Source organism: Heterodontus francisci, chromosome 2, assembly GCF_036365525.1.
Source record: "Heterodontus francisci isolate sHetFra1 chromosome 2, sHetFra1.hap1, whole genome shotgun sequence".
Classification (NCBI taxonomy): domain Eukaryota; kingdom Metazoa; phylum Chordata; class Chondrichthyes; order Heterodontiformes; family Heterodontidae; genus Heterodontus; species Heterodontus francisci.
In genome coordinates, this window is record NC_090372.1 from 207,199,758 (window position 1) to 207,219,736 (window position 19,979).

The 19,979-nt window shown below is 41.6% G+C and overlaps 1 protein-coding gene across 1 annotated transcript in view; it reads right to left on the minus strand.

The window, feature by feature from the left end:
- The window catches only part of obscnb (obscurin, cytoskeletal calmodulin and titin-interacting RhoGEF b), an 868,128-nt gene that overhangs the window by 147,807 nt on the left and 700,342 nt on the right, over window positions 1–19,979 (minus strand). The window contains exons 123-124 of the mRNA XM_068053434.1: window positions 5,947–5,989; window positions 2,287–3,806 (exon numbers count right to left, since the gene is read on the minus strand). Coding sequence (XP_067909535.1) covers window positions 2,287–3,806; window positions 5,947–5,989 — 1,563 coding nt within the window. The remainder of the gene's footprint in view (window positions 1–2,286; window positions 3,807–5,946; window positions 5,990–19,979) is intronic.

The following is a 19,979-nucleotide window of genomic DNA, read 5'->3' on the forward strand; positions in this document are numbered from 1 at the left end:
GTATATTGCACAAGTTTTCTTTTCAAGATGCAGTACTGTCATGGCTCTATTACATTTTCTTTGAAATAACCTCTTTTTTACTTTTTGCTTGTTACAGGGTTTCAAGATTTGCACGTGTCCACGTGCAATCTCTATGCTGGAGTTCATCACTTGTAAGATGATTTTTAAAAGTAATTTAATATTCATGTTGCATTTAAATCTTCTTGTGGCCCAAAAAACACTTAACTGTACTAATACACACCACAACACATCCTTTTAACAGTCTACAGCATGGAGAACGCACATATCGAAATGTCCTGCACATGCTTCGCTTAACTCACATTGCTGGAAGGAATTATAAAATCAGCTTAAATCTCCCATTTCATTTTTTAAAAATTATCTATCTGACTGTAAATGTAATTCGAATTTTGTTGAACTCAGCCATTACATCTTCAAATGGAACAATATTGGGAGTACCTAAATGAACTTTAAACAGGAAGGTAAGTAAACAAATAAATGCATCAAAAAATCATCTTAGTCATTGTAATAGTTAAAATATCCTATCATCCAAATAATTAAAATGAATTTAAATATGGAAGCCTTCGATAAGTCACTTTGTTAAAATGACAAAGATAACTTTTTTCTGCAGAAACTAATGACTGCAAGTATATGCCTTAAAAAGACTCAAACTAACACTTCAAATTTAGGATTGCAGCTCTCCTCCAAAATGGTAACTTACTGCTGTATAGAATCATGTTCTATTTTTAATCTACTTTCTTCAAGCTCTTCCACCAAATACAGTAAATAGACACAACAGTAACTTTAATATCAGTAGAATTAAACTAGTTTTCTTCTGCTGAACATGTACACATTTCTAAAAAGAGTACAATATTATAAATCATTCAAATAGCATCGTGGAAGTTACATGTTGACATCTAAACAAACCAATGGATCCTGAATGTATTACCATTCAAGATTTGCACACACTTCCCATTCTCGAAAATAGACTGGGAGAAAATAAAATTGTATTGCTCAAAAGACTTACTCTCGAGAACATGTTTTCCACAGACTGTAGTGCTGTTTACCTGGTAAAACAGCCTGCTACTTTGATCATGCCAAAGACTCAATTCCAATGGCCACAGATAAGTATAAGGATATTCTGTTAACTAAAGCTTGCCACACCTCATTAATTATCACTATCTTACGCTCTGATGATCCTCCCCCCCTTATTTTACTTTTTTGAAAATTTAGGGGACAACAAATATATTATATGGAGGTTCAATTTCAGCAAAAATATGCATGTGTGGCTCATAGCTTGAGCAACATTAGTCTAAATATGGCTGAACGATACAACCCCATAACATCCTTCTATTAGGCAACCCCTAACAGGATTTCTCAGTAACATTAGCAGAACTATGAAGAAATTACTTCAAAATACAAAATTGAGTTCTACATGCTAAAGGCTTTTTTCTCAGATTTACCACTTAATCCACAAGGGACAACAAAAGGTTGTTCATTGCCAAATCAGCAAAATCAGACTGAAATTTTCACAATGAAAAGCTCCAATGATTGATCTGACATCCAGAATGATTCATTATGGTTTTCCTTTGAAAATACACAAATTAATTTATTGCTTTGTTAGGCATTTTAACACATTCTCATGGTACATGACGACAAATCTCTTTGTGTACTCCAGCATTTTTGATCATACTGGCATGACACCAAGAAGCCACAGTGAAGATAACACACTTATTGTGCTGGATTTTGTTCAGCTCCCGATGTCGGGCTCTGTGGCGGGGTGGGGTGGGGGCTGAAGATCGCACTGGCAGCGGCCCACTAGTGAGGCTGACACCGGGATTGCCAGGCCCGATCTTCCTGGCGGTGGGAGAACAAAATTCAGCTCACTGAAACTGAGTAAACTGTCAGTTTGACTGGTCTGTTACGTAGTTATCACAAGACCTAACTAAAGAGAGAACATTTGAATGATTTTTGATTATATTTTTTGAAAACTAATACCTATGAAGAGGACCACATGATCTGTAAATTATTAATAACATTTATGTTTTTATTATAAATCTGGAAGCCCAATAGTTTTATTGACTTTTTTAATTATGTGGAATGGTGTGTGCATTAACTTTATTAGAAGTTCTTTTTCTAAATGCTCTCCCTTAAGACTAGAAATACTTTATTAATTACATTTTCTTCATTGCTATATTCCATCATAAAGTAGGTTAGATCATCATAAAGATTATTTTTTAAGTTTATCATGTTTGATTCTGCTGGGCTCCTCTGGTGGGTCTTTCTTACTGATATGTAAAGTGACAGTTTCTCCATAGTTAAGAGTTCTTGTAGAAACTTCAGTTTTAAAGCTAGGTTGTCCACTGTCCACAGAACATTGCACTTCAGTACAAAATGATGTTTTTAATTCAAATGGTGGTTTCTTCTCTGTTGCTGTTGAGGAATGGATGACCGATTCGGTACATGATCCACTGACTTGTACCGACAAATTTGATGGCCCCAGTGAATGCATTTCGGTTACCCGAGATGTTGACATGAACATGCTTGCAGGTCGTTGATCTCCAAACTGATGCAAATAACTTTGTTTCTTCTTAGGAACAACTGGTCTCCCGACATTAAGTAAAACTGGTTTGCCAATTGTAGGTTCACTTATTTCTGCCTGTAGAACAGAAATTTCACATGGTTCGTTGGAACTAGCAGCTGATGGAAATTCTTGGTCAACTGTATCCTCACATTTATAGGTTTCTCCTTGACCAGGAACGTAGTCTTCAAGGTCTTCCAAAGTTAGCAGTTTGCCATTATGAGTCAAAATTTTGGTGTCTCTGTTTATTAGGTCATCATTACTAGACTCAAGTGGTTCATCAATCATGACACGTTCATCTTCTGTGTCTATTTCTTCTTCATGCTCTGGCCTGAATTCCTCCATTTCATCACCAGAATTATCCAATGGGAGATCCACAACTGGCAAAGGAGATGTTGTTTTAATATCAGATATATTTTTGAGGGATAGCTGTTTGTCATCCATAGATTCAGGTGTTTCAAATCTTAACATAATAGTTTCACCTACATGTGCAACAAGTGGAGTTTCCACTTCCAACAGGTGGGTATTAGATTTGCATTGGTCTTCAGATACTGTTGGTTGAATATCGTATTCGTTCACTGCATGAGCAGATGCTTCATAAGAAGCATCAGTAAAGTGGTCCAATATACAGTCAGGATTAATGTCATCTGATGTGGCTGGTTCAATGTCTGTCATAGTCTCAGGTTCACAGACAAGAGACTGAATATCTACATTGGTTAGATTTTCTTCTGAAATAGAGGATCGCATTTGTTCCACCAGATTATTGTTTGAGTTGTTTATGTTGGGGTCAACCCCAAGAGGTCGCTTAGGCCTTGGGCTTGAAGATCTATGCCTGACCTGTCTTTGCTCAGATAAGGTGTGGGTAGAAGGGGAGGCTGATCTTTTCCTTTCAGGTTTTGTGCTTTGCTTAACTTTGAATTCAATCACTTCTTCAACTTCTATCCAGCTTAGTTTTTGTTTTTGTTCTTTAGTTTCTACAAAAACATGTCTTGCAGCTGCGCCTTGTTCTTCTGGTTCCGTTATCAAAACTGCAGGAATGGGGGGTGGCTTTTTCATGGGGGTTTCTCTGGGTTCAGATTGAGACTTAGGAGCAGGCCTCTTGGGTCTAGCTAAGAAAGATATTTCTGGTACTTTTTCCTGTGGTCTTGGTGATCTTGCAGGGGAGATACTTGACGATGTGCGTCGTTTAACCTTTGGGCTCTTGACTACTGTTGTTATAGTCTCCTCACTAATCATGAAAAAACGTTTTAACAATTTAACCATCAGAAGGATTCCATTGTCCGCACTGTACAAAATGCATCAATCGTTCTGATGCAGACAGACTTTTGATTAGTTGGTGAGCAAGGCAATCTTAAGAACTAGTTAGATGCAATACATTTCAGACCATGCCAATGCACTGCAATAATGTTTAAAATGATACAGTAATAAAAAAGGGTGCTTCTTAATTAAATCTGCATCTCATTCATTTCAGGTACAAAGTGCTGACATGCATGTTTCAACACAAAATGGGTAGACGCTAGGTCAGTGGTAACTGTTATTCATTCCTTCTGGGCGTAATTTTAAATTGTTGTTTTAACACCATGCTTCATTTCTTAAAAGATAATACACCAGTTACTGTATAAAAGGAGGATTGTATAGTTTTCCAGTGAATATTTGTTATCTAATACACCTTCTTTATCAGCTGACAGGCGGAATAAAAAATTTATAAGCCTGTAGATTCTTTCCTAACATCTTCGAAGTGTAAACTAACTATATCATGCCTGGCTGGAACATCAATCTCAATGACATGCTGTATTTCTGACATGACTGTGCAAACAGTGGAAGAAGCAACTTCAATATACTTCAATAAATGTAATTAACACTAGAAATAGGAAGTTATAGATTGTTGGAAAAATGTTTAAAAAACCCAATGGGATTCTCTCATTTTACCATACAGATCCCAAAGGCTTTAAGATTCTACCGCCCTGTATCAACTTATACCCATGATACATTGTGAACATGCTGAGTTGACTGAAAAGTTATTCGCAATCGCATGAAAGGGGTTTCAAATGGTGTGGTAAATGAGTTTATAACCATCATATAAACCCTGAGATGTAATTATAGATTTGAAACCATTTTTAATAATTTGTAAGATTACAGATATTGTTTTATTTGGTTTCAGTATTTGCCAGTTGCTGTTATTCTGGATTCTGCTGGTGAGTGTGATCCATATGGTTGAACCATGTTATTAGCTATATGGAACAATTAAAGATTGGCAGGTAATCATAAATTTTCTAAACAATTGTCAAGAATTGATTCCTGAGAAACTATGCAGTCAGTATATTCTAATCAATTAACTGACCAACTATTGATTTGGATGATAATACATTAGTTCTAACACTTCACAGGTTTCAGGAGACAATACTGCAGTTAAATTTTTAATTCAACATAGATTTCCAACTTGTGTAGCAGACTTATATGAAATGTACAGCTACTGAATTAAATATAAGTTTTACACTCCAACTATAAAATTTAGTGGTCATCAATAATTACATTCAAAATTCACATCAAAATAGAAAAGGACTGGCATTTATAATTACTCAGCTCTGAGCATTGGCCTTGAACATGATCTTGACTGCAACAGAAGCTGTATTTTGAAAGCTCGTGACAAGTACTTAAAGCCACATGTAATTGATGATATTAAACAAATTCATCTTTATTAAAAGATCAAATTAATGTTAAAAATGCTTCTAATTCAGATATTGCCTTTCTGAAACTTATGGACACGAATCTTAATTCCTAAAGACAAGTGGATTGGGGGTCGTGTCGGAGGTTAATATCCCCTCCCCTGCGATCTATCTGCTCTTCCTGATCACCAACGGACCATCCCCAGACCACCATTTGACCCTCACCCCAGCGATCAGGCCCCCCCAGACCACCATGGGACCCCTCCCACTTGCGATCATGCACCACCTACTTCAATGTCTCTTACTCCCTCTTTAATACTTATCTGTTTTTGTAGGCTTTGGCCCTGTGAAGCAGGCTTTCCACCCAAAAGGCCTCCAGCTTGTCAATCAGGTTGCCTATGGGCGGGAATTCTACTTAAAGGAGCCCTGAAGTTAAATTCTGCAGGGCATTTGGGAAACCCATCCTGCTGGGTTTCTTGACCACAACATTCACGCCTATCCACCAACTGCCACCAAATCTCGCCTATAGGCTAAAATCCAGGCCCATGTTCTTAAGCCAACCAAACTGTGATTATGACAAACATTGACATGCACAGGGAAACACTGATTATCTGTATGTATGGCACTATGTAATCAAGCATGCAGTGAGATGGACAAGCATGACAGCTTACACAAGCAGTAATGAAGAAACTAAGCACTTACATGATGATGGTTTTCTTGGGAACTTTAGTCTCTTGTTCAGTGACTACAAGAAACAGGATGAAAAGCGTGGAGTCAGAAATGGACAAGCTGAAATGATGGAACCCACTCTTGCAGTCACTGTTGTGATAAAACCATATCGCCAACTCACATATTCCCACAAGTACAAAGTGCTGGGATTCTACAAATTCATTTTCGTCTGGTGCTCACCTCAGTGACCAGGATCTAGCTACATTTCTGCGAACTAAACAAATGGCAAACCAGGAATAACTGCTGAAGTTTACCAGTTCTACAACTGTTCCCACAAATAATTGGTGACAGAAGAGATACTACTTAAATTTAACTTTACTGAAATGTTACCATTTGTGCAAATTATGTACAAATAAGGGACCAGTTGTCACTTCAGTTTAAATTCAATCCAAACAGAATGATAAAGATGCTGGGGGTGAATTACTGCACGGAACCTTCTACTAATCTGTTGTAATGGAAAAGCTGTGGAAACCCCAGAAAAATGGCATCAACAGTGTTAAGGCTGGTTTTTCTGTTGCTGAAGCTACAGCAGATGAGCAAGAAAATCCCCATAGAAATTTACGCCTGTTTTCTTTTGATGGTCTCTTTAGAAGCTAGTGGCATGTTTCTTGTCCTGGGTCATTGATGCTTGTTACAGTTGATGGTCTACTTTATCAATACTACTCAGCAGACTGCCTGCAGTGTGTCTTCAGCTTTAGTCCAAAATGTCAGCTCCCATGTCAGATCAAGAGGTGACATTTTCTGAGACCCAGCACAACTGCTGGGCCTCTCATGCAGTGGGTGGCTCTTGGGCAACTTGTGGGAGTGCAAAGTCATTGAATGGAAATCGCACATTGTACAAGTGTGATGGTTTTATAATCCACCCACTTAATAAAACACCTTGAAAATTTCATCCATGATATTTTATGTTAATTCCATATCTAACCACTAGATAGCTCTAAAGAAGGGTCACTGACCTGAAACGTTAACTCTGCTTCTCTCTGCACAGATGCTGCCAGACCTGCTGAGTATTTCCAGCATTTCTTGATTTTATTTCAGATTTCCAGCATCTGCAGTATTTTGCTTTTAATTTATTACCATATTGGTATTGATTTTGGCTTCCTTCATCTGGCGAAAAGCTCAAAATGGGTTGTTAGCTTTATTGACCTGTTACACCTGCAATATCGGCAGCTTCATTTTGATAGGGGCTTACCACCAGGTGTCTAACGCGTTCGCCTGTTTCAGGTTCCTTATATTGAAATCAGGGTCCTATGACATAAATATGATAGCCATTTTAGGTTGAAACTGGTTAGAACCTGTGCAGTGTAGCTTCTAACCAGTTCAATGTGTGATGGAACCAAAGAGGTCCATGAAAGGTTGAAGACCTGAAACATTAACATTGGGCTGGATTTTAAGCAGCCCTCGACGTCGAGATCCATGGCGGGGGGTGGGGGACCCATCACGGGCCTCAACACCAGCCGCGTCCGGCCTGATCCTCCCAGCGGCAGCGAGGCTCCATGGCGGTCACCCTGCCACTAGGTGACGAGACCACAATCAACATATTCAAATAAATAAAATTAAGATATTCACCAGCGATCTTGAGGGCCCGCCGCGATCTTTGGTGCGGCGGCTGGCACTCCTGCGCCTTCAGATCCCCGTCTGGGGAAACGAGGCGCAACATTGGTGAGGTGTGAGGGTGAGGGGAGGGGGGACACTGGTGGGGAAAGGGGAGGACGTAAATATACCAGTACGGAAGGGGAGAACGGGGTCAAATAAACATCATGGGTATAGGTGATGATGGGAAGGATTGTACTTTAAACTTTGTGCAGTTTGCGGGGGGGAAGGTCAGATGTTAAAGGTAAATGCTTTGGGGGGGGAGAAGGGCAAATAGTTGTCAATCTTATAGGGAGGGGGCTGGGAAAGGGGCAGAAGAAATGTATTCATTTAATTTCATTGTATGTGTCTTTAAATATTTAAATTTCCCGGTAGGGCTGACTGTCCTTAAAAATTGGTGTCAGCACCTGCCCATAGGCAGCTGACGCCATTGCCGGGGACAGACAGCACGCCCCCTCCGCGTGATTGAGGGGGGGTGGTGGGCCGCCCCAGCTATTTAAATGAGCCAGTGCTTGAGATTACTGTGGCTCTTTGGCACATTTATTGAGCTCATAGAATACAGCCCATTATCTCTCTCTCCACAGGTGCTGTGAGACCTGCTGAATGTTTCCAGCATTCTCTGTTTCTATTTTGGATTTCCAGCACTTGCAGTATTTTGCTTCTGCACTAAAGGGAAGTATTGTATCATTTTTGTGGGCCCCAGAAGAGCAGGTGTGCAATTTACTGTAAAACTGAACTTTTGCAACTTAAGTTACATGCTCTGTAGTCTTGGTCAGATTTCATTAAATAACTGTTTCATAAATTTGTCTGTAACCAGAGGACACAGATTTAAATTGGCAAAAGAGCCAGAGGTGAGATGAGGGGAAACGCTTTTACACAGCTATTTATGATGACCTGGAATGCACTGCCTGAAAAGGTCGGGGGAGCAGATTCAAAACCGAAATAATGGTACTAACTTTCAAGAAAGGAACTGGGTATACTTGAAAGGGCGAAAATTACAGGGCTATGGGAAAAGGGTAAGTGAGTGGGACAAAATGGATCGCTCTTTCAAATAGATAGCACAGGCATTACATTCATACATTTACTTATCAGGCACGCTACAGCCTGCCGGACTGAAGATTGAGTTCAATAATTTCAGAGCACGACGGGCCTTTTTATTTCTAGTTATTTTTTTATGTGTTTATTTTATTTTAGTTTGTTTCCACTGTGCCCACCCACTTTTTTTTCATGTTTATGCTTGGGGCCAGGCTGTTCAGTTTTCTGTCCATTAACACCCTCTCTGTACTAACACATTGTCTTTCACCACACCATCAACATACCATTTGTCTTTGCTCCATGACCTTCTGGTCAGTTATTCTCTGTGATCTTGTCCTATTAACACCTTCTCTTTTGTTATCTCTTGCCCCACCCTGACTTTACTTGCTTAAAACCTTTTACATTTCTAATATTTGCCAGTTCTGATGAAGGGTCACTGACCTGAAACGTTAACTCTGCTTCTCTCTCCACAGATGCTGCCAGATCTGCTGAGTATTTCCAGAATTTCTTGTTTTTATTTCAGGTTTCCAGCATCTGCAGTATTTTGCTTTTATTTTAGTTAGCACAGGCACAATGGGTAGAATGGCTTCCTTCTATTCAGTAAGATACTATGATTCGATGGTTATTTTCTACTGCATTTCGAGCAAATATGTATTGCCAGAATATTTTGTACCACAGTATAACAACTGATAGTTTTTATTTGGACATAAAAGCTGATGTAAATGTTCATAATCACAGTCCAAGGATTGGCCCTCCTATAGTAATACTGCACCTAATCTTGAACCAGAAGCGTAAACCTTTATCCTTAATAGCTTGGTCATGTATTATTACAGCACTGGAGATGTCATGTTTTTAAAGCAGCTTTCTTAGCAATTAACTGACATCTAATAAATTAGGCAGCAATCGATCTAAAATAGGACATCATACCAAGATATTGGGCTGGATTTTATTTTTCTGCTGCCAGGAGCGGTGTGCACCGCCATGCCGTTGTGATCTTGAGCGCAGTAGCTCATTTAAATATGCAGGGAGGCTGTTTCCCCCCCAATCACGTGGTGGTGGCGGCCTCAGTGACGCCGTGCATAGCGTCAGCAGTCTCTGCGCAGGTACTGGCACAATTTTTAAAGTCTGCCAGCCCTGCTCAGAGAATGCAGAGTTGCCCCCATTCCCCCACCCCCACCTACTACACTAAAAAAAATGCTTGGCCTATTTCCCTGCCCACCACAATACACTGAAATTGCAGAGGTGACCACACCCCCTCCCCGCACTACAATAATAATGCTCTGATCCCCTCTTCCCCATCTCGGTGGCACCAGTTTTCCCTGGACAAGAAAGTGAAGGCGCATGAGTGCTGCCCGTCACACTGAAGATCTGGATCCGAAGGTAAGATCGCGGGAATTGGATTTAAATGTATGCATAAAGTTAATTTCAATATTTAAAGTCGGGTCCCGTTACCGAGTGGTGGGGGGCCGCCACGGAGCCTTGCCACTGCCAGGAAGGTCGGGCCCGGCAATCCCAGCGTCGGGCTCCGTGGCGGGTCGCTACCAGTGCAATTATCTGGTCCCCCCACCAAGGAGCCCGATGTTGCGTGCTCAACAAAATTCAGCCCATTATAGCGGTCTCTTTGTTACTTGTTTTTTAAAAGTTTTTGATTGCTTTGACATTTTCCCATACTGCAAGGACTTCTGCTGTGCCCTATATAATTGATTTTCTATACTTTGAACTTACATTTATTCACATTCAGCTTCACAGTGTGTAAGACGTTTTCAAGGTATTGGTCATGTTTCTATTTATTCTCTCCCCAAATCAGAATGTCCTATATACCAACTTCAACGCCAGGAGCATCCGGAATAAGGTGGGTGAGCTTGCAGCATGGGTTGGTACCTGGGATCTCGATGTAGTGGCCATTTCAGAGACATGGATAGAGCAGGGACAGGAATGGATGTTGCGGGTTCCGGGATTTAGATGTTTCACTAAGAACAGAGAAGATGGTAAAAGAGGGGGGGGTGTGGCATTGTTAATCAAGGAAAGTATTACAGCGGCAGAAAGGACGTTTGAGGACTCGTCTACTGAGGTAGTCTGGGCTGAGGTTAGAAACAGGAGAGGAGAGGTCACCCTGTTGGGAGTTTTCTATAGACCTCCAAATAGTTCCAGAGATGTAGAGGAAAGGATAGCGAAGATGATTCTTGACAGGAGCGAGAGTAACAGGGTAGTGGTTATGGGGGACTTTAACTTTCCAAATATTGACTGGAAATACTATAGTTCGAGTACTTTAGATGGGTCAGTTTTTGTCCAGTGTGTGCAGGAGGGTTTTCTGACACAGTATGTAGACAGGCCAACCAGGGGCGATGCCACATTGGATTTGGTACTGGGTAATGAACCCGGCCAGGTGTTAGATTTAGAAGTTGGTGAGCACTTTGGTGATAGTGATCACAATTCGGTTAGGTTTACCTTAGCGATGGGCAGGGACAGGCATATACAGCAGGGCAAGAATTATAGCTGGGGGAAAAGAAATTATGATGCGATTAGGCAAGATTTAGGATGCGTAGGATGGGGAAGGAAACTGCAGGGGATGGGCACAATCGAAATGTGGAGCTTATTCAAGGAGCAGCTACTGCGTGTCCTTGATAAGTATGTACCTGTCAGGCAGGGAGGAAGTTGTCGAGCGAGGGAGCCGTGGTTTACTAAAGAAGTTGAAGAGCTTGTCAAGAGGAAGAAGAAGACTTATGTTAGGATGAGACGTGAAGGCTCAGTTAGGGCGCTTGAGAGTTACAAGCTAGCCAGGAAGGATCTAAAGGGAGAGATAAGAAGAGCAAGGAGAGGACACGAGAAGTCATTGGCGGATAGGATCAAAGAAAACCCTAAGGCTTTCTATAGGTATATCAGGAATAAAAGAATGACTAGAGATAGGTTAGGGCCAATCAAGGATAGTAGTGGGAAGTTGTGTGTGGAATCGGAGGAGATAGGGGAAGTGTTAAATGAATATTTTTCGTCAGTATTTACAAATAAAATGTTGTCGAGGAGAATACTGAGATACAGACTACTAGGCTAGATGGGATTGAGGTTCACAAGGAGGAGATGTTAGCAATTTTGGAAAGTGTGAAAATAGATAAGTCCCCTGGGCCAGATGGGATTTATCCTAGGATTCTCGTGGGAAGCCAGGGAGGAGATTGCAGAGCCTTTGTCCTTGATTTTTATGTCGTCATTGTCGACAGGAATAGTGCCGGAAGACTGGAGGATAGCAAATGTTTTCCCCTTGTTCAAGAGGGGGAGTAGAGACAGCCCTGGTAATTATAGACTTGTGAGCCTTACTTCGGTTGTGGGTAAAATGTTGGAAAAGGTTATAAGAGATAGGATTTATAATCATCTTGAAAAGAATAAGTTCATTAGAGATAGTCAGCACGGTTTTGTGAAGGGTAGGTCGTGCCTCACAAACCATATTGAGTTTTTTGACAAGGTGACCAAACAGGTGGATGAGGGTAAAGCCGTGGATGTGGTCTATATGGATTTCAGTAAGGCGTTTGATAAGGTTCCCCACGGTAGGCTATTGCAGAAAATACAGAAGTATGGGACTGAAGGTGAATTAGTGCTTTGGATCAGAAATTGGCTAGCTGAAAGAAGACAGAGGGTGGTGGTTGATGGTAAATGTTCATCCTGGAGTATAGTTTCTAGTGGTGTACCGCAAGGATCTGTTTTGGGGCCACTGCTGTTTGTCATTTTTATAAATGACCTGGATGAGGGTGTAGAAGGGTGGGTTAGTAAATTTGCGGATGACACGAAGGTCGGTGGAGTTGTGGATAGTGCCGAAGGATGTTGTAGGTTACAGAGGGACATAGATAGGCTGCAGAGCTGGGCTGAGAGATGGCAAATGGAGTTTAATGCGGAAAAGTGTGAGGTGATTCACTTCGGAAGGAGTAACAGGATTGCAGAATACTGGGCTAATGGGAAGATTCTTGGTAGTGTAGATGAGCAGAGAGATCTTGGTGTCCAGGTACATAAATCCCTGAAAGTTGCCACCCAGGTTAATAGAGCTGTTAAGAAGGCATATGGTGTGTTAGCTTTTATTAGTAGGGGGATCGAGTTTAGGAGCCACGGGGTCATGCTGCAGCTGTACAGAACTCTGGTGCGGCCGCACCTGGAGTATTGCGTGCAGTTCTGGTCACCGCATTATAGGAAGGATGTGGAAGCTTTGGAAAAGGTGCAGAGGAGATTTACTAGGATGTTGCCTGGTATGGAGGGAAGGTCTTACGAGGAAAGGCTGAGGGACTTGAGGTTGTTTTCATTAGAGTGAAGGAGGAGAAGAGGTGACTTAATAGAGACATATAAGATAATCAGAGGGTTGGACAGGGTGGATAGTGAGAGCCTTTTTCCTCGGATGGTGAAGGCAAACACGAGGGGACATAGTTTTAAGTTGAGGGGTGATAGATATAGGACAGATGCCAGAGGTAGTTTCTTTACACAGAGAGTAGTAGGGGCGTGGAACGCCCTGCCTGCAACAGTAGTAGACTCGCCAACTTTAAGGGCATTTAAGTGGTCATTGGATAGACATATGGATGAAAATGGAATAGTGTAAGTCAGATGGTTTCACAGGTCGACGCAACATCGAGGGCCGAAGGGCCTGTACTGCGCTGCAATGTTCTAACCAACTTTCAGTCCTTCAATATAAAGTGACTGCTATGCTCGCTCTGATCAACGAACCCAGCTGCACACCCAGCGGAAGCCCCAAAAGGTATGTAAAAAACTTGTCTTTTTAAAAAAAATTCGTTCATGGGCTTTGGACATCGCTGGCTAGGCCAGCATTTATTGCCCATCCCTAATTGCCCTTGAAAAGATGGTGGTGAGCTGCCTTCTTGAACTGCTGCAGTCCTTGGGGTGTAGGTACACCAACTGTGCTATTAGGAAGGGAGTTCCAGGATTTTGACCCAGTGACAGTGAAGGAAGGGCAATATAGTTCCAAGTCAGGGTGGTGTGTGACTTGGAGGGGAACTTGCAGGGGGTGGTGTTCCCATGCCTCTGCTGCCCTTGTCCTTCTAGGTGGTCGAGGACGCAGGTTTGGAAGGTGCTGTCGAAGGAGCCTTGGTGAGTTGCTGGAGTGCATCTTGGAGATGGTACACACTGCTGTCACTGTGCGTCGATGGTGAAGGCTGTGAAATTTGAAGGTGGTGGACGGGATACCAATCAAGCAGGCTGCTTTGTCCTGGATAGTGTCAAGCTTTTTGAGTGTTGTTGGAGCTGCACCCATCCAGGCAAGTGGAGAGTATCACACTCCTGACTTGTGTGTTGTGTAGGTGGTGGTATATGAAATGTCGATTGTCATTTTTACTGGTCTTTTAATTTTTTGTATTATGCATTTCATATATACGTGTTTTGTGTAAGCTTTTTGGTAAATGAAGAGTTGTGTATCTTTAGCTGTGTATCTTACTGGAAAAAATGCTGCCTATACAGTTTGAGTCAACCAGAATTACTTTGTGATACAGACCAATAACAAACAGATAAAGAGAAAGAAAAGAGCAGGGGCTGAGTTTTTCCAGCTTGCCGCTGATCCTCAGACTTGCTACTCTTTTTTGCAACATTGAAGATGACAAAGGGAGAGACAAGAGGAGTTACAAGCCGTCTGTGCCACTAGAGCTGGTGGAGAGTAAAGGCCATCTGGACTAGGATATTGACTGCCTTGGATTTGTTAAGTATTATAGTCATAGAATCGTACAGCATAGAAACAGGCCCTTCGGCCCACCGCATTCATGCCGACCAGCATGCCATATGCCTTCTTCACCACCCTGTCTACCTGTGTTGCCACTTTCAGGGAACTATGTACTTGCATCCCAAGGTCTCTCTGCTCAACAACACTCCCCAGGGCCCTACCATTCAATGTATATATCCTGCCCTTGCTTTTAGCCTTAACATATCATCCTGATATCACTATATTAGATGTCTTCTTGTCCGAATTCTTATGGTCTGGTCCAAGAACAAATTATAAGTAAGCTTCTAAATCTTACAACTGACGACCCAGATGGGACCAGACTAGGACTTGGAATATTTGCTCTTAGTAATTAGACATCTTGGCTATCATTCATGACAGGGAACGGAAGCCTCAGGGGTTGTGGGATCTGTAGAACCTGCCAGTCGATTAAAGGTGAGTGAAAAGATGTCATGGAAGAATAAGAATAACAGTCTGTCAACATACAAAGAGAAATTAGATAAAGTGTCTGATAGTGAGGTCCAGATTTTGTTGACAGAATGTTTACAAAGGGAGTGAGAGCTCCCTTTAATGAAGTAGGTGTGTATATTCAAGGGAGAACCAATGGTATAAAGTTGCAAGTAGACAAAGCAAGGGGTTTACTTGCTTACAAAAGTGATGATTGGGCACGACAAAAACAAACTGATGTAGAGGGGTTGAAACAACAATTACAAGAGCTGCCAGCACAGAAAGATCAGGAGATTAAACAATTGCGAAAACAAGTCCAGAGTTTAGAAATGGAGAAACAGCAAAACACAGCAATGTTGCAGCAACAAAGCTCTACTTGTTTACAGGTTAATTCACTCATGGTTAAATGCAAGCAGCAGGAGGAAGAACTGAATGTTTGTACTAGAGAGAATGTGAAATTTAACCAGTGCCACCAACAGGCAAAACACTCTCAGTGTGAGCAGAAAATGTACGAACTAAAAGGGAAGTTGGGTAGGCAGCAAGCTCTGGTGTCCACCATTATGAGAGGGGGAGAGCTGCTCTTGGAACGGGAGGACAATCAGGAAACTTGTGTGTCTGAAGGTCAAGAGATCACCCATGTTCCCTGATGGCACATCAATCCCTGTTGCTGTCGTAACGAAAGCCACTATTAAGAATGCACAAGGTACTACCTGCCACACTGGTTTGCGAAAAGCTGTTTGGCTCACGACATACCAGAGACAGTTCAAAAATAAAAGAAAATCCTGGGTTAGGGAAAATGGCTCAAAGGAAAAGAAAATAAGTTAAACAGCCCATAACAAAAATCAAAACTGTTGTGACAAAGGAATGTGTGTGAGACATGTTTTGTTTCTAAGAAAATGCGTTTCAAGATTTGTGATTGGATGTTGGAAGCTCTCGAATGTCTGTTCTTATCTGTGCATGCCTGTGCTTTTTCTGAGGAGCTAAAAAGTCATTTCTTTGTAGTCTGGCTGTTGATAAAGGCATAAGTTTGTTACTTGCTCTGCCTATATGTCTACACATGTAAATGAGTTTATTTTGTGTGAAACATGAACCATGTTTTGGTATGAATCGGTTGAAGCTGTGTATGTTCCTTGGGCTTGGGAATGGGAATTTAATACAGATTTTTGGCATGTCGAATTCATAACCCATTACAGGAATCAATATTTTTAAGTTGGTTGGAATTAAGAGAGTGAATGTGATTGAGAATGTTCATTTCAATTTAAGATTGTGCACCCAGAAATGGGATATAAAAACAGAATTACTTTTAAATTAAAGTTGCTGGTGTTGTGTTTTATTTTTATTTACAAGTTAGTTTTGCAACTGTGAAAAGGCGCTGAAGTTTGTTTTGTATGAGATAAGCTTCGGCCTTGAAGATGTCTGGCAGAAATCCAATTTGACGTTTTTAAAACACTTTAATTGGACCAGAATTTTAAAAGTGCTATTGCTTTTTTGCAGTTTAAATTAAAGACATGTCTCACTGACTGTTTTATGTAGCAAACATCAGGAATTGGAAATTGGTTCAAGGGAAAAAAGAATAAATAAATGAGATATCGGAAAGATTCTTTTCTACTATTAAAGGGGTGCAAGGTTGCAGTGCTGTCTTTAACTCTTTTTGCTGTAAGAATGTTGAAGGTTTTAGTTTAACTGTGAGAACTAACTTTTTCTTTAGTTTAGTTACAGTCAAATGACATAATTTATCTTTTTTTATTAAAAACAGGATGTGGTATTCCGTTCTGTGTTTAATTAATATGTATTGGTGTGAATTCAGTTCAAATTATTAAGGTTAACTAACCTGTTAAGTTGGGAAAACTGGAATTTCACTTGTGGCCACAATGAACTTCCAAGTTATCATGTCAAGGTTCGAGACAGTCTTTAATTCCAGATATGAGGCTCGCTCATATAACATTGGCAGTCTTTAATTTTAAATGTTTATTGGTGTGAATTGGAATTTGGGAAATCTGAGGTGATTCTGTTTGTTTATTCATCTCGGTTGTACCAAAATAATTCCTTGGGTGAGAGACCTCTTACAAAATGATGTTAAAAAGTTTGGAAACAATTCGAGTTTTATCTAAAATGCTGACTTCCCTGATGGAAATGTTTTCCTTTGAAGTTGATAATGTTACTAGTGATCTTTGTTGTTTTCAATCCCTAAGGGTAAACTTTGGCAAAGTTGAAGAAAAAATACCATAAGGAACTGGAAAAAACAGATTAAAATGGAGTTTGGTTCTTTTACGATCGGGAAAGTTTAAAAAAAAGTTACGCAAATTGCGTATATCTGAGAATGTTTTGCTTGGCTACTTTGAAAACAAGCAGAGAAGTTAACCTTTTCTGCTGGCAGCTTTTTAAAAAATTAATTCACCGCACAACTTTTGTATTGCTGAGTGTAAATTTATATAATGGATATTCTGAAATTTTATGTTTCTAAATTGGCAGATAGATTTGGACAAATTAACTCTTTGGGCTCTTGGGTATAAAGGCCAGCTACCCGATCCGAATCCGACGACATGTTGGGTTCGGGTCAGGTTGGATTGTACTTCCAGGTCTGGTATTCGGCCTCGGGTAGGGTCGGACACACTCTATCACCAACTCTGATAAGTGGCTCCAATGTTAATGTACTTTTTGGACTTGAAAGGTGGTTTGTTACAGTATTTTAAGCTTGTGCAGATAAGCAACAAAGTGAAAAACGGAAGGTAGGTTAACTGACGGTCGGGTTAGACATGGGAAAAAATGAAACGACTCGGGCCGGGTCAGGCTCAGGGGTCGGTTGTGGTTATGTTGGGCTCGGGTCGAGTTTAATTTGCAGACCCGAACCGGCCTTTACTTGGGGAGGGCCAAATGGATTCTGGTATATAAGCAAGAACAGCAAGAGATCCAGCAGCTTTAAGAATGTTAGAACTTATCTGCAGACATCAAATGTCACAGCATAGTCATGATCTAGACTAAAGGCTTTGTCTTTTCAAAGACTTTTGTTATTTGTTATCTTCCGAGACAAAGTGCTTGAGAAGGGGAGATATTGAAGCCACCTCGAAATGTTAAACCATGAAGCCAGGGCATAATTATTTTTGAGATTTCAATTGATAAAATAAATTTGAAGGACCACTGGGGTTTGATGGAGGTGCCAATCCCCCCTCTTGGTCAGAAGTGGGGTTCTGACGTGACAGCAACAAACGATAGGTCTTTTCAGTTGTTCTACCAGCAACAGATGATGCTAATTGACACCTAATTAACGGCTCTGCCGTTAACATCATCCACAACCCACGCCCTGAACGCTATGTGGCAGTGGGCTTATCGCTTTCGGGATTTGATAGAAAAGCTACTATTGCTTACGTAGGAAAGACCTCACAACTTCGGTTGGGAGGTCTCACCTGCGCATATTCCTCACCTTTGCTAATGTCTGTACCTGACAGATGAGGTATTTTGGGAACTGATGTTTTGAATCAAATTGGCCCCTTGCCCCTGACCCAAAGCAACTATATGTATGCCTTGGTTGTCATAGATCTATTTACCAAGTGGATTGAGGCCTTTCCCCTTTAGATCAAACACTGCACTCACTGCTGTCAGAATTTTATTGCGAGGTAATTTGTAGGTGGGGACTACCAGTACAGGTGGATAGCGACCAAGGGTCCCATTTTACAGAAAACGTTTGGGATGTAAAGGGAAGCATTAAAAGCAGTAGCTGAGTTTGAATATCCCAAAATAACCTTGGTTTATAAATTTGAAATCGATAATAGTGGCGCAGTGGTTAGCACCGCAGCCTCACAGCTCCAGGGACCCAGGTTCGATTCTGGGTACTGCCTGTGCGGAGTTTGCAAGTTCTCCCTGTGTCTGCGTGGGTTTCCTCCGGGTGCTCCGGTTTCCTCCCACATGCCAAAGACTTGCAGGTTGATAGGTTAATTGGCCATTATAAATTGCCCCTAGTATAGGTAGGTGGTAGGGAGATATATAGGGACAGGTGGGGATGTGATAGGAATATGGGATTAGTGTAGGATTAGTATAAATGGGTGGTTGATGGTCGGCACAGACTCGGTGGGCCGAAGGGCCTGTTTCAGTGCTGTATCTCTAAATTAAACTAAACTAAAGAACGACGACACCCCAAAAACATCTAATTAAGATGAGGCAGAACAACGAACGAAGGGAAGAAGCGATTAAAAGACTGGGAGAAAGCAGTTGGTGACAGACCCCGTACAATGTAGGTCAGCACCCTTAGGTGGTGAAGATGTTGTCCCTAATTCTTTTGCTTGTGAAAGTGTATTGATTGTACGTTTTTTTAATTCATTCATGGGATGTGGGCATTGCTAGCCAGGCCAGCATTTATTGCCCATCCCTAATTGCCCTTGAGAAGGTGGTGGTGAGCTGCCTTCTTGAACTGCTGCAGTCCATGTGGGGTAGGCACACCCACAGTGCTGTTAGGAAGGGAGTTCCAGGATTTTGACCCAGCGACAGTGAAGGAACGGCGATATAGTTCCAAGTCAGGATGATGTGTGACTTGGAGGGGAACTTGCAGGTGGTGGTGTTCCCATGCATTTGCTGCCCTTGTCCCTCTAGTTAGTAGAGGTTGTGGGTTTGGAAGGTGCTGTCTAAGGAGTCTTGGTGCGTTGCTGCAGTGCATCTTGTGGATGGTACACACTGCTGCCACTGTGCGTCGGCGGTGGAGGGAGTGAATGTTTGTAGATGGGGTGCCAATCAAGCGGGCTGCTTTGTTCTGGATGGTGTCGAGCTTCCTGAGTGTTGTTGGAGCTGCACCCATCCAGGCAAGTGGAGAGTATTCCATCACACTCCTGACTTGTGCCTTGTAGATGGTGGACAGGATTTTAGGGAGTCAGGAGGTGAGTTACTCACCACAGGATTCCTAGCCTCTGACCTGCTCTTGTAGCCATGGTATTTATATGGCTACTCCAGTTCAGTTTTCGGTCAATGGTAGCCCCTAGGATGTTGATAGTGGGGGATTCAACGATGGTAATGCCACTGAATGTCAAGGGGAGATGGTTAGATACTCTCTTGTTGGAGATGGTCGTTGCCTGGCACTTGTGTGGCGCGAATGTTACTTGCCTGGATATGATCAAAGTCTTGCTGCATTTCTACATGGACTGCTTCAGTATCTGAGGAGTCACGAATGGTGGTGAACATCGTGCAATCATCAGCGAACATCCCCACTTCTGACCTTATGACTGAAGGAAGCATTGATGAAGCAGCTGAA